The sequence below is a fragment of the Mustela erminea genome, chromosome 8, assembly GCF_009829155.1.
Source record: "Mustela erminea isolate mMusErm1 chromosome 8, mMusErm1.Pri, whole genome shotgun sequence".
NCBI classification, from domain to species: Eukaryota; Metazoa; Chordata; class Mammalia; order Carnivora; family Mustelidae; genus Mustela; species Mustela erminea.
In genome coordinates, this window is record NC_045621.1 from 8,335,847 (window position 1) to 8,350,501 (window position 14,655).

The 14,655-nt window shown below is 42.7% G+C and overlaps 1 protein-coding gene across 4 annotated transcripts in view; it reads right to left on the reverse strand.

Moving 5' to 3' along the window:
• The window catches only part of HECW2 (HECT, C2 and WW domain containing E3 ubiquitin protein ligase 2), a 362,339-nt gene that overhangs the window by 124,987 nt on the left and 222,697 nt on the right, over positions 1–14,655 (reverse strand). For all 4 annotated transcript variants that reach the window (XM_032354248.1, XM_032354247.1, XM_032354249.1 and 1 more), the window contains 3 exons: positions 10,391–10,485; positions 5,331–5,406; positions 1,018–1,187 (listed from right to left, as the gene is read on the reverse strand). In XM_032354248.1, the coding sequence (XP_032210139.1) occupies positions 1,018–1,187; positions 5,331–5,406; positions 10,391–10,485 (341 nt within the window). The remainder of the gene's footprint in view (positions 1–1,017; positions 1,188–5,330; positions 5,407–10,390; positions 10,486–14,655) is intronic.

The following is a 14,655-nucleotide window of genomic DNA, read 5'->3' on the forward strand; positions in this document are numbered from 1 at the left end:
CCATATCTGTTTTTTCCAATTGGTTTTAGGTCCCCTGAATTATCTCCCGCCCCAGTGAAATATTTCCACAAACCTGTTAGGTCATATTGTTGTCATTAAACATTTAGGGAATGATCTGATTCATTCATTGTATAACTGTCTTGGATCTCTGAGAAATGGCGGAAGAGCTCGTGCTTTCTTCACTAAATGAGAAACAATATCTGTTCATTCCTTGACTTTCCTAAGTTCGAATGAGAAAACCCCTCATTTGATTTAAATGATGCGTTGCATGAAGATGACAGGTAACATAATGTAGCTGTGAGGAACTCGACAATGTCTGTCATCAATGCATCAACGGTCTGCCTTCACTCAGGATGACGAGTCCTTCAATGCCTTATTAATTAACCAAACTCTAGACATCCGAAAAACCTTTGCCAAAGCCTACAGGGAGAGAAATCCCCTTAATTTGTACTGAATATACACTAGAACAAAACATAAAAGATTGGGAGGGCTTTTAAAGTTTTTAATTTTAATTCCAGTTAGTTAACATATAGTGTTATATCAGTTTCAGGTACAAAACCAGAACAATTTTAAATAAAAACAGGATTGGTGTTACTGACTTTTCCTTCTGCCTCAGGCTCTCACACGGCGCTGCAAGGCACGGTTACTGACCCTGCCCTTATTTAAAACGACAGCTAACTGGCAGGCGAGGAGGCCATTTTAATATGTTATTATGAATTTTTTTGCATTGATTTTGATTTTTGTTAAAAAAATATTTCATTAAAATATTAATTTTGATGATTGAGCCTTTTGGCCCCCCCTTAAGTCATGTTCCTGAGGTAAGGACTTCACTTGTTTTGCCCTACACCTGGCCTTGGCCACAAGGGACTATCTCTTTCCCTTCAGAGCCTCTTTCCAACAGAAGCAGGAGACCCCTCAGTCGTCCTGCTGTGCTCATAAACAGCTCAATGATACGCAGAACAAAGAAGGACTTGGCCAACTTCCGGTCAAGGAGAAGAGCCTTGAGGATCATCTTACCTCTCGATGCCAAATCGGATTAGTGGTGTTACTGATGATAGTGGACCTTCTCTCCTGTCCGTGGTGGGCACAGGTGGGGAAACTGCTCTTCTTCCCTGGCTGAATGGACATCTTAAGATAAGGGTCGGGATTGAAGAACATCCCTTTCTTTAGCCCAACTGCTCTAAGATCTAAAAATGAGGAGAGGAGGGCGGGCGAGAAAGAGGGGGGTAAACAACAGCAAAGCAGCAACCAAGTTCCTCACACTGTGAGCGCTTAGGTAAGTGAGGACAAGTGGGTTATGACGAATTCCGGCGGGGGGGGGGGGGGTCTCCTGACAGGCAACAAAAGTGAAGCCAAACATTTATCATCACCTTACCCACCCGAACGGACTTTTCCTAGATGCCATTTTGATTCTAACATGCATCATCACGTGGTCTGGCAACCAGCATTTCAAACAGTGTCTTGAGAGAAATTCTTGCGCAACAGTTGATTTTTTCAAAAAGAATGCTCATATGTTCTTTCATGAGAGTAAAGTTAAATCATCTACTTACATACATAAAATTATAGACCTATGTTTAATTTGGGGTAAAACTCGAGAGTACATTCAGTTGTCCCACATTTAAAATGTCATATATACTCCACAAATGTAAGAAATATTGGGGGGAAAAGGAGGCCAGAAATATTTCTTAAAAATGTGAATGCCACCTATTGTATTAAGTAATTATGGGGTTACTGTTTAGGATCCTACATACCTGATGAATGTCCCAGCCTCGTCTTAGATTCGCCAGCTCTCATTTCACACTAGCTGAGCAGCCAAAATGTCTGGCTAAAGTCTGGTACACGGAGAGACTGATACTTTTAAAAGGAGTCAGGCCAAGGGATGCAAACATGTCAGGCAATAAACCAGACCCACTGGGTCCTCAAGACCGTTCTGAGAATATCCGTTTGGGTAAGGCTGGCCCAAGAGCTAAGTGATCTTTAAAGTTCCTGCAGTCATAGACGGTTTCTAAGTAGCCTGATGCGATTGTAATCAGTCCAGGCATCCCTCTGACCTCTGGTCCTGAGAGAAATTCTGCAGATGTTGCTGAAGCTTCAAGGACCTTTAGATTACCCAGATTGGTCATTTGTGGTGACCCCAAATTATACGAGGTCCCCTGAGTCACCCTACTCAAGCTCATTCTTTTTTTTTTTAATGTTTTCTCCACGATGGGCCCAACATGGGGCCTGAACACACGACCCTGAGATCAAGACCTGAGCTGAGAGCAGGAGTCAGCGGCCCCACCAACGGAGCCATTGAGGTGCCCCACAAGCCCATTCTTGAAACACAGTCTTTCTTAGTAGGACAAAACTGGCCTGGGGTTGCCCACAGAACTGTAGTCTCCAGGGAGTACTGCCTGGAGGAGGCTCACCCATGGCCGACGAGAACCTGTGGCCTAGCGTGTTGTCCAGCGACAGCTAACTGGCAGCCGAGGAGGCCATTTTAATGGTCGGCAAAGGTGGAAAAATTCAACCAAGAATCCCTCCTGTTAAGGACACTGCATGAAAACTGTAAGGTATTTGATCTGAAAACCAGTGGCAGATGGGAAGGATGAGTAAGGAGGGAGACGGGCATTCAGGGAAACCCCTGTAACTCCTTAGCCCTCCAGCCCCAGCCCTGGCACTGCACAAGCTGTGGAGTCATTACTGATACAGCCTCTGCCTCTGACGATCCACTTAATAATGCTACATGCTTGCACTTGGCTTTAGTTAGCATAAAATAGCTGTAAGAGAAAAACACAGTTTGCATATTTATTTTCTTACCTTTCTTGATTATGCTCGCTTCAGACTCAAAGACAGAAGAATAATATTCTTTAGCTATTAAATCGACTCCTAAAGAAGGGATTTCTTTGCAGTCAGTGAGGAGTAACATGTACAGAAATGGCTGCTATAAAGCCTGACAGGGCTGAATTATTCATGCAAAGCATTCCTTTGAACAAAAAAGCATCCCTTCGGGAGATTAAGCCACCAGGATGAAAGCTGTCACTATTAAATAGCCCTCACGCCAAATATGGCCACAAGGAACACTGTACAAAGAAATCTTCCTTAATAAATACAAGAAATTATCAATTATTTGTAGTCTGAGTACTCCGCTCCCTTATCTATCTCAGCTCTGCTCGTGCTTCTCCCTTTTTCTTTCACATATTTTATTGCTCAAAAATGTCCACATAACCTCACAGACCAAAAAAGAACTCAAAGTTACAAAGGTATATAACATGTTAACTATCCTAGTTTAAAGTCTTATTTGAAGAAGAAGATGAAGATATTCATCTAAGCGCAGTTTTTGTTGTAGATGTAGAATTTAATTATCTGTGTGCCCACTTGCCTAATCAAGAGTAGAACACCTGCAGGTAGCCATTCTACAGAGCTTAATCAATATTAATAAATATTACCATTCACTGTCAACATACTACAAGGGGGTTGATTTTTCAGAATTACCATTACAGAATTGATTTCATCTATAATTTTTGGCCATTTCTATACCATCTGCAAATACCTGACAATACATTAGGAAATACAACAGTTACAAAGTAGCCAGCCACCATGTGCATTGAGGTGGAAAGGTGGAGGAAATTATAGTTAAAGCAGCAGCATTTAGGGGTGCCCCAAAGCTTATTTCTTACATTTTAGGAAAATATCCTAGGATTTTCAGCTTCTAGATGGTCATGCTTATATGGGAGTTAATTAGCATCCGCTCGAGTCAAAATCAGTATGTGTATATCATATTTAGGATGATACGGATCACTGGAAAGTGGAGGGCAGTGCTTCTAAACTAAGAAAACCATGGGATGGTCAAACTTGAAATTTTCTGAGCCATGGAGGTTGGTTCCTTGTTCCTTACCTATAAATGAAGGATTTCTGTACCTGTGGCCGCTCAGGACTGTGAAGGTCTAAAGCATAGTCAAATAAGAGTTTTCAGGAGACACGCAGATAACGGGGGGTGAGGGAGGTGTACCACCAGCCTGGGTACTTCTAAGCACCCTTCTAAAAAACTAGATACATTTTAAACCCTGAGCGGTCCAACTGAAACATATGTATTGGCCAAATCTGAACCGTTAGCCACCAGTTTACAACTTCTGACATTCACCAGAGAATCAAAGCAGAAAAGGTTTTCATAGTAAGCAACCTCCCATGCGGGAGAAGGAACATGCCAGAACAGAAATGGACACTCCGAAGGCCAAGGCCAGCAATGAACTAATGTGCACACTTTCGTCATACGTGGTAATTATGCATCATGGAAATGTCTGTTTTCAAGATCAGCTTTCTCTCACTCTTGAGAATTGTCGATTTTCATTCATAACACTTTTTGCAGCCAAGAAAAGTGAATCTAATTTAAATTTCAGAAGCACTGCTCCCATGGAACAGTGAAAACAAAACATCTTACAGTGACAGACATCTGTTAGTCTGCATTTTGTGTGTATTGTAGCACTGTTGTCTGTTTTAAAAGTCCATTTCAAATAGTGATTTTCTTAGCACATTCTTGACTTTTAAAATCATTTTTTTAAATCACTAGCTTTCAAATTTTTTTCACCGTAACCTATATACGAAACCTATTTTACTCTGAGATCCAGGATATATATGCATAGATGTGTGTCCTTTTTGTGTGTGCAAGTTTTCAGTTTGTATATACTGATGTTCTATGAAAAAATATTTCCCTTTAGTGTAAAACTCTGATTTCTTTTCCTGCATTCTTTTTTTTTAAACTGCTGGGTTCAAATAAGTTAAACTTACAAAACACAAATGAGTTCCAACTTACAATCTGAAAAGCAGTGTTTTTGTTTTTGTTTTTCATAAATATACAAGCAATTACAGTATTTCACTAACCTGAAAATAAACAAAAAAATTGTCTTATCAGCTTTCCAACTTTTATGTGTATTTCTCCAAAGAAATAGGAGCATCCCTTGGCTTATTTTTCTTAGTCTCCAACTTTTTCCTTTCTCCAGATGAGCTAACCACACCTTGTTTTCAATAATCAAAGTTCTACTGTGGGGTAGGCACATATTACACTACAGTGTTCTTTTAAAGTAATGATACACACTTATATAGTCTTTTTATCTCTATAAAACCTGGTGGAAGAAATCATCTCTGAGCTTATATTAATAATCTAATGGTAAGAAATATATTTGAATTTCCAGAATATTACCAAAAATATAAATAATACAAATAATATAATATAAATAATATAAGTAACTAGTTCATATATCATATATGAGAATCTATAGACCAAAATGGCCACTCACGCCTTTGAAATTATACACTTCCAAATTGGACATCATGTTTAAAGACATCCTTACCTGACAAGGTAAAGCTAACTAGCTTCCGAGAATGCTGATTTCCAGAAGCACCTCCTTCCATGCCTTCTGCACCCATCTGCAGAGGAAAAGCACGTATTAGAAGTTTCACAGTGTAGTGTGGTACTCAACTTTCTTAAGAAGCCACGTGCATTTGCAAATATGATGATTTTTTGTGTTAAAGATGCACTGTAGCATGTGCCTTTTTATATGCTATAAATCTTGGAATTGAGACACAAATGAGAGCATCATACCTCAATTTAGTCTTTACAACAAATGAAAGCAACACAAACTTCGAAATTCCCTAGGATATGCATCAACCTACTTCATGTCCTTTTATTTCTTTGATAAGAATATAGTTGAGATATAGTAAGTACACTTATATTGCTATTAGCATATTAAAATAATCCTTCAAGTTAAAAACTAAACACTAAATTCCTTTAGATTAGGAAAACTTAGAATAAACTACACAGGTGACTTGTAGCAAGGTCATCCACAAACACGCAGAACTATCCTCTTGCCAAATATTTCTGGGTGACCACGTGAATGTCCCATTGCCCTTGCAAACTCCTATTTCCTCGTGCTGCAGGGACAGGGCACGTGGGATGATAACTTAGCAATGACAAGAGTTGGCCGTGCTGTTCAACTGGTTATTGCATTGTAAAAAGTTTTCCTAAAGGCTTTCAAGTAAATTACATCTCACTTGAAACTAGTCATTTACGGAACACAAAGCAGATCCAGGCTTCCTCTCAATTTATGTACAATTAGCGCTCAATTTATAGTTAGTATACTAGGAAAACAGAGTTTACTGTTTCTCTAAAAAAGATGCCCACAATACTTTACGAGACAGAAGTGAAGGCAGAATATATCTTGAATAGTTAGGAAATAGAAACTACATTTTTCTCCTAAATTTCAGATTAAACCATTGAATCTAATCTTTGCAGCACTCCCTTACTCCTTTAAAAATCACATACCAACAATTGCAAACTGGTGAGCCAGTGGAAAACAGCAAGTGGGGTTCTCAAAAAATTAAAAACAGAATTATCATATGATCCAGTAATTACAGTACTGAGTATTTAACCAGAGAAATTGAAAACACTAGTTTGAAAAGATATACGCACCCCGATGTTTACTGCAGCATTGTTTACAATAGCCATGATATGGAAGCAGCCCACATCCACAGATAGATGAATGGATAAAGAAGATGCGGTACATATGCACCGTGGAACATTACTCAGCCATAAAAAGAATGAAATCTTGCCATGTGTGACCACAGGCAGGGAGCTAGAGAGTAGAATGCTAAATGAAATAAGCTACTCAGAGAAAAACAAATACTGCATGATTTTACTCATCTATGGAATTTAAGAAACAAAACAAATGAACAAACAACAACAAAAAGATAAACAAAAAAACCAGACTCTTAAATACAGAGAACAAATTGGTAGTTACCAGGGGAGAGGTGAGGGGGGGGCATGGGAGGAACGGGTGATGGAGATTCAAGAGCACACCTGTCACCATGAGCACTGAGTAATGCACAGAATTGTTGATCATTATACTGTACACCTGAAACTAATATTAACCCTGTCTGTTAACTATACTTAATTTTAAAAAATCATATACCGCTAAGAGATAAAAACTACTAATCTAAGCAAAGTTGAGCAATTAAAAAAAAATTCCATTCAAATTGTGAAATACAAATGTCTACTTCCTTCTCTACTTCCGGTCCCTTCTTCAGCACTATTTGGTATGGCACCTGCCTGATTCCTAATGTTTCAAATGTCATCAGCAATATGCGAGGGGGCCACCCTGGCTTCCTCACTTCATCTCATCCAGAAAAGCAACTACTTGATAATTCCGGGTTGGCTCTCCACCAGCATGCGCGGCTTATTATATTGTGGCGTTCCCCTCTGACTCATTATCCCCAGCTTACCGGGACAGAGACAGCAGCAAACTGGCCAATGACGGTCTCCCCCAGGCTTCACCCCACCCCCCCGGGCTACAGAGCGATGAACAGTGTAAGGGAGCCCAGGCCACTACTGCGACAGACACTCGGCCACCTGCTTCTCCAAGTCCCGGGGCCAGTCAGTCCCCTGGTGAACCGTAGCCTCCCCTCCAACGGACGACACTGCCCAGTAAGATCTGTGCCCTCCAAAACACGATGTCTCTTCCTGCTAAGCCATACTGATGCTAAGTGAGTTAAATGAGATGGAAAAGGTTCATGGTTTGTCTTCGCTTAAGCCTATTCAAAATGTTGGAAGCTATTACAGAAACACAAGAGAATGCCTTTGAAAGCTCATTTGAAAAATAGGCCACTGTCTGACAAAAGGCTAATGTGAAACAATTCTCCCAGAATTTACAGATTGTGTCCTTTACTACAACTGTGGCAAATGTTCATCTCAAATAATGCTCAACAAATTCAATGTTATCATTCATGACAATAAAGCCAGGAAAGGCCAAATACTGTCGCTAGATATAGGGACATCAGGGATAAAAGCACTCGATGTTTAGAGAGCAGTTTTTAAATAAACTCACTCCATAGATTCCTTCCAGGAAAACCCAGAAGCAACACCGACAATCGAGTTTTGGAACAATACGTGGTAGTGAGGGATGCCAGCCTTTATCTGTCCCTGAAGCCAGAGGATTTCCTGTTCTGAGAGCCCGAGACACGTATCACTGTGTATTCTGATGAATGACAATGACGTCAAAGTGCAAATGACAGAAGAGACACAACTCTTTTCAATCCCTGATTCACTGCAGGAGGATATACGAGAGAGGGGGCCGTGAGAGGAGGATGGCAGCTCGTTTCCTCCCCTACAGAGCTGCTCAGTTACTTCTCCCACGACTGTTCTTTGCGTATGGTCACGGAATAATTACACCAAAGGGCTTTGTCAATGCCAGTGCTGTCAACCAGTCACACTAACTAGACGCAAGTCATATAAGGAGGTGGCCACCATGCCAGAATAGAAACACAGCATCACGAGGTGTCCATAGGGCACAGCCTTCCAGTTTTGGATACAGACCCAATTGTCTCAGCTCGGTCAGAAATCTATTGACCACCGATTTCATTAGTCATCCTTCGAACCAAAATATTTGGTTCTGATGGCGGGAGCTGTATCTGGGAAGCTTCTAAGGTTCTATAAAACCCGTCTGAAGCAAATTAATGATCTCCAAACTATCCACAGGCTTTGAGAGAGTAATCTCAATGCAAAATCAATGGAATGAGATCAGTGTTCCCCAGCCTGTAAGTCCTGCTGTCTTCGACGATACCTGATCACTGAAATTGCTCAAGCCTAAGAAAATCTGAATCCAGAAAACCATGTTTGGAAGCTACTATCTAATTTCATACAAAGTTAATTTTTCAAAGGTTTTAATATTAAAAAAAGACTCACTTTCCCAGTTTTATAGTTTTTTAGAAGATTAATTAAAGCATATACCAGTGCTTAGTATGTAACATGGCAGATTTTGTAATCGATAATTGTTATTCTCCTCTTGACCTTCAAAATCTTGTATAGTAAATGTGGATTAGTCTTTTAAATTCTAAACGATGTTTACTACGTGGGAACTCAAATGTAATTCAAATGTGAGAAGAATACTTAAATGCTGGAGCTTTTACACATACGATTCCTACTCTCTTTAATGTTCTTCCCTTTGTCTCCACATGAGTAACTCCTGTTCATCTTTCAGATTGTCCTGCAAACACACCTTCTTCAAGGAAACCCTCGATGGCCTTGATCAAGAGAAATCTACCAATATATGCTGTCATAGTCCCATTTTACTCCTCCTCATAGTGATTATCACTCAAAGAAACGTAATTTAATTTAACTGCTGTCCTTGTCCCCACCAGATGTGAGAGAAAGGACTGGGTTTTGGCTTATCCTGCCATCCCTGGGGGTGGGTGCAATGTCTGGTACTTAGCAGGTACCCAGTGAATATCTGTTTGAATGAATACATGAAAAGGAAAGACTTCATGATACCGCATCGTGGGTATGGACAATTTCAAAAGGCCACCTGCAGAGATGACTTTCTGAATTTCAGGGAGTCAACATGGCCACTTGTCTATTTCCAAAAATGCATGGGTCTATAAACACATACATACACACAACAGACATGCACACACACACACTCACACACGAAACACTTTGTTATGAAGATTCTATATTGTGGGAGTCAATGTTTTTCTCTTAAACGTTCATGGCTATTAATGGCTCATAGAAGCTACAATGCTTTACATATCTTAGACTCAAAGAATCTCCTCAAACCACCTGAACCCAATCATCCCTGTACAATGAAGTACATCTTACAAAGCTGTTAGATTCCAAAGTCAGTCAATGGAGTGAAAAAATGACAAAACTGAAAAAAGCAATCTTTTGGCAAGTACCATGTTGGAAATGGACATTCTCTCCTTCAAAAGGCCAACATAACCAGCTCCCCCAAAACTAAATTCGGTATCTGTTCACTTGAAGACCTGGTGAAGAGACTGACTTCCTCTGAGTGGCCATGTCATACCAAAAATGTCTGGTGTCTTCAGGCACTAGAGCCCAACTCAGCATGAAGGGATCTGGTGCTCAGACCTCCTGAGGGAACAGCACACGCACGATCCCCATCTTATACTCTTTGGCATGAAAGCTTGTTAAGTTGACTGACAGGCAGAATCACACATGATTAAAACTGTTATTTTTCCCTTTTACTCGCTGAGCTCACGTATATTAAACTCACTTAAGATGCAATGCCACCATCTCCTCCCAACCAGTCACCTAGATGAAATTTAGACTAAGTTTGATGAGCTACTCCCTTGTTTGCTTCCTGAATGGCTTCTCTGAGGAGCTGACTATTTACAGATTGTCACAAATCAAATCAGATTTTTCCACTGATTTGTGTTACGGATCGAGGTAAGGCAGCCTGTAAGTTCTTCCCTTTCCTTAAGCGGGTGCCCATGCTGCTATGCATTTCCTTTTTTCATTGTTCCCCATAACTCTGCCTGGGCTGCGCTGGCAAAAATAGAAAGTGGCCCTCCTCAGGAAAGTGGGGACCTCCTGAGGAAGCGGACAATGAGGGGCACTCACCATCACAGCCGGGTTCTTCACCGTAATGCAGGGGGTCGTGGCACGAAGGGCTCCACTGATGCCGTGGTAGTATTTAAAACAGATTTTTATCTCCGCTGCAAATCGATTAGGGAAAAAAAAAAAAAAAAACACAAAACAATAATTTAAACATTGAGACAAGTCATTCAGGAATCGACTGAAGAAATCCGCCACATCGCCTCTCAGAAAATGCTGCTCGCGACTCTTGCAGTGATCCCTCCTTTTCCAATCAGAGGGACAAAGGATACCAACTCCTGTCTGGCGTTTTCTAAAAACGTCCCAAACAGACGAAGCATAATGCACAAAGACAACACACAAAATAGGTATAGCGTAGCGCTGCGAATTGAACTAGCCACCTCTGACCCAGGTAGTCCACTGCGCCCCAGACCCTGTGCTTGTCTCAGCTCATGCTGTTAGTCAATCCTCACTTCAACCCTGGGGGGTGGGGATGCCTGTCCCCATTTTACAGAAGAAGTGCTGAGGCTTCCGAAGGTCAAGCAAACAGGAAACGTCAGAGTCAGGACTCAAACCCAATCTGTCCCATTCCAAAGCCTTCGCTCCCAACCTCTACGATAGACACAGACTGCCCCCCTTCAGTGGAAATAGCAAAAAGGGCAGTCTAACAAAGTGAAGAAGTCGTAGACTCTGAAGTGTGGGGATCTGTATTTTAATTTTCCAAGTGGCTTCAATGCAGCCACTGCCGGGGATCAAATTCAGGAACCACTGCCATACAGATAGATGGATAGGAATAGACAGACAGACAGAGAGAGGATAGATATGGATATACACGTGGCATACGTCTCTCTCCCCACAGCGGTGCATGTGTCTGTGCGTATGCACGTGTGTGCATGTATATATAGTCTGAGCTTGATAAAACAGCAATGCAAATGCCAATTATTGGTTTAAGAAAGTAATGACAATTTCAAAGACCATGAAGCCAAAACCTGACAAAGACAGAACCCACAGCCACCAGAATTTCTGTGTGTACAGAGCATCTGCGCCACGGCAGTGTCACTGCAAGGTGTCCTCTTGCCAAGGTGCAGGGTAACACCGCAACGCTGCTGACGGCAGGACACTGGGAAGAGTCCTGGCCCGTGGGGGTGGAGCTCCTCTCTCAGCTGAGCTGCCCGGCTTAAGAAAGTCGGACCAACTAGATGCACTTCCCCAAGGGAGCTCAAAGTCCACTGACTCTCCTCCCAGTGTGAATGGCCTCCTGCAGAGTATTTGGTTTGACTATTTTAAGAGAAAGATAGAATGATTAAAGAAAAACCCTCTTTTAGAAATTTATACAGGATTTAAAGTACTATATACAAGAATACAATATGATATTCTATTTTCCTATCAATGACGAAATACTAAAGCTCAAAAAACTGACCCTATCATGGGGCAGAGTAGTGAGTGTTTCCGTCATGTACGATGCTCGCATGCGGTGGTTCACAAGGTTCTCAGCATCATCAAGCAGGAGCTCCTTCCCAGGCACCCACCACAACACGTGCCCAGGGAATCAGAGAGGGGTTCTGGACTAGCCGGTGTTTCATGGTGTAGCTGTTAGGATGAGGATTACAGGCAGGACACGACATAAGAGACAAGCACTAAAAATAAAGGGCCGAGAGGCGGCAGAGTGTGGAGACCACGGGAAGGATGAGGGAGGACGCAGTGGAGTCAGAAAGACCTCATGGCACGGACTGGTCTGGACTCAAACGTACAGAGGAGAAAAATGGAGCCGAGCGAGTGAGGAGGGGCGAACGGGAGAGGACAAGGAGCGTGCCGGGCTTGAGGATCAGCTAGACGACCCGCACAGGAATTCCGGCTTCGCTATGACCTCACTGGCCTGGGAACACCTCTGCAAAGGACCTTCCCCAACACGAAGACAAGCTTTCAGTTATCACTGAAATGGTAACGGCTGCAGAGATCGCAGCGGACCTTCCTCTTCCTCCCCCACTTGCTGTCTTCCAAGACCAACAGCGCGTCTGCCATAAGAACAAAGCGAAGCACCGGCCCCCACGCAGAACCAGCTCAGTGGCGAGCCGGAGGTCTGCGCTCTGCAGGCAGAGCTCGTTAGCATCACACTCGGAACGCTGGCCACCAGCCCTCTGCGAATCTGCCCGCAGCAGCGCCTCACAGATCAGGTCAATGGTAAGTGAGCGAGCAGAGCAGCTCTTTTCCCATAAAGGGAAGTGCATTTTAGAAGACATCGTCCCCCAGCTCCCTCTCGTTAGGATGCTCTCTCCTCTTTTGTAAGGTGTTAAGAGACAGCTATGTAATAGACTATGGGACCAAAAAAAAAAAAAAAAAGTCTCATTTTTGTTTGTAGGATGTGAATAGCCCAGACAGCTTTGCTAGTGAACCCATTCTGGATATCATTTAATTCTTTGCTATAACAAAAGTCTCTAGTTATTTGCGCCTGGATTGAAAGGCCCCAGCTCCGCAAGCGGAACACCAGTCCTGCCCCTTAAAAATACAGCAACGCTCTGTGCTGAGGGGGAACGTTCCTCGGCAAATATTAGTTAGTGCTTTATGAGGTCACTCAAGATTCTACAAACTGGTGTAACTAACCCATGTCCCTTGGAGTGAGAGGGAGGAAAGACCGCCGCATTCTGATCGATGTACCTCAACATTTTAGTTGTCCAAAGAGGTAACCTAGAAGATGACTCAAGATGGGCAGAAAAGGGGAGCTGGGGTTCATGCTTCTACTTGAGCTAAAAATTGTAACCACTAACTGCAGAGGAAAACAAAAAGCTACTTCCAAGAAAGGGATCCAACACAGGGAAAAGTGAGCAGGTGAATGATGACGGGCACCAGAGAAGGGAGGAGCCCGCCCCCCCAACCCCCGCCCCGCAGGGCCAGCCAGCCCCAGGCACGGGCAGGGCAGGTGCAGGACTGAGGGGCAACGAACAACCCAATCCCCCCGAGAGCGGGCGCTCCACAACCCCATGCGGCAGCCGAAGTCTCCTCGTATTGGCCTCAGATTATGGAAAGAGGTACACGTGTGCCTCTGTGTGTGTGTATGTGTGCGTGCACATATTCCTTCAGACTAGAAAAAGCAAGAGTATTTTCTCTCCCCAAAATCCACTTATTAAAAGCACGTTGCCTCAGAGGGCAGCAGGCAAGAGAAGGTGAGGCCTCCCCCATAGCCCATGAGGACTATCATTGGTTGGGCCCGCTCTAGCCTCGGAAGGAAAAAAGGACGGACCACCCAAATGGCATCTTCCTCTCTCACAGGTCCCTCCCGAAGCCAGTCATGAATTATGGAAGTATATTTTTGTGCCTTTCGGGAATCTTCAGGATACTTTCATTTATAGAGTTCCTACAATAGAGATTTGGCAGCCCATATTTAAATGCTGACAAGACATAAAGGCCCCTTTATTTTTCAATGTTTAACTTACTAATTTCCATAAACACAAATGAAGACATCTCCCAGAGCACCAGCACATCAGCTCCATCCCCTCACAGACGGGAGGAGGATCCTGACACACGTTACCTCAGGCTTGTTTTGTGCGGAGGGGAGGTCAGGGAGGTGGAAGGAATGTCAAGTAGTGTTTAGGAATATAACCATGCTCCTAAGTAAAGGGGTTTCTATAACTGTGATAATGACATTGCATTTTAAAAGCAGTCATCTTGTTTCTGGGTTTGTATTTGAGTAAAATGGTTATCTTCAGGGAGGGCCACTGAGGACCAGGGCATGAAGTTGAGGAGATACTCACTTTCACCGTTTGTACCTGTAAACACTACCTATACTCTTTTCATATACTACGTATTCAAAAGTAATTTTTTAAAAGTAATCTCAACTCAACTACATTAACTCTGGGCATCAGTATAAAACTCCATTTCAAGCCCTCTGAAAAGTTTCCACAGGCCACGCCCTGTACGGAATGGTTTTGTTTCAAAGACTAGGAATTCGCACATCACCTTAAATAGCTACAAGATTCACTTAGGCAGTCACTAATAGTTTGTCCCTATTCAGAAAGTCTGTATATTTCCCAAGTTTCTAGAAGTCGAATATTTTGAACCACAAGATGGATGAAATGGAAATGTCCTTCCCTCAAGAATTTTTATTTAAAAAGAAGAATCCTGAGGGGTACCTCGGTGGTTCAGTCGGTTAAGCGTCTGCCTTCAGCTCATGACCCCAGGGTCCTGGGATGGAGCCCCACAACGGGCTCCCTGCTCAGTGGGAAGCCTGCTTCTCCCTCTCTCTCTGCGGCTCACCCCACTTGTGCTCTCCCACTCTCTCAAATAAATAAATAAGA